Source organism: Acanthisitta chloris, unplaced genomic scaffold (assembly GCF_000695815.1).
Source record: "Acanthisitta chloris isolate BGI_N310 unplaced genomic scaffold, ASM69581v1 scaffold20177, whole genome shotgun sequence".
NCBI lineage: Eukaryota > Metazoa > Chordata > Aves > Passeriformes > Acanthisittidae > Acanthisitta > Acanthisitta chloris.
In genome coordinates, this window is record NW_008684512.1 from 1,009 (window position 1) to 1,511 (window position 503).

Below are 503 nucleotides of genomic sequence, written 5' to 3' on the forward strand. Positions count from 1 at the left end.
ATGGGAAGGATGCCAAAGCCTCAGTGCTCGGTCGCTTCTGCGGGGCCAAGGAGCCCGAGCCCATCGTCTCTTCGGGCAACAAGATGTTCCTCAAGTTTGTCTCTGATAACTCCGTCCAGAAGAAGGGATTTGAGGCCACTCACACCACAGGTACCACCATGGGGCTAGGAACACCTGGATATGGGTTGCAGGGAGAGTGTGGACGTTCCTAAACCTCAACTTCTCCCGCAGTGTGCGGCGGACAGGTCCGTGCCGAGGTGAAGACCAAGGACTTGTATTCCCATGCCCAATTTGGGGATAACAACTACCCAGGGGGCTCAGACTGTGAGTGGGTGATCATGGCAGAGGAAGGCTATGGTGTGGAGCTCATCTTCCAGACCTTTGAGATCGAGGAGGAGGCCGACTGTGGATATGACTACATGGAGCTCTTCGATGGCTACGACGGGACAGCCCCACGGCTCGGCCGCTTCTGCGGCTCTGGGGTGAGCTGGGGATGGGGGGGA

At 57.9% G+C, this 503-nt stretch overlaps 1 protein-coding gene across 1 annotated transcript in view; it reads left to right on the forward strand.

The window, feature by feature from the left end:
- The window catches only part of LOC103806668 (bone morphogenetic protein 1-like), a gene marked incomplete at its 3' end in the record, with an annotated part of 1,237 nt that extends 755 nt beyond the window's left edge, over positions 1-482 (forward strand). Inside the window, exons 4-5 of the mRNA XM_009079376.1 lie at positions 9-150; positions 232-482. Of these exons, the coding sequence (XP_009077624.1) occupies positions 9-150; positions 232-482 (393 nt within the window). The remainder of the gene's footprint in view (positions 1-8; positions 151-231) is intronic.
- Positions 483-503: the final 21 nt, after the last annotated feature.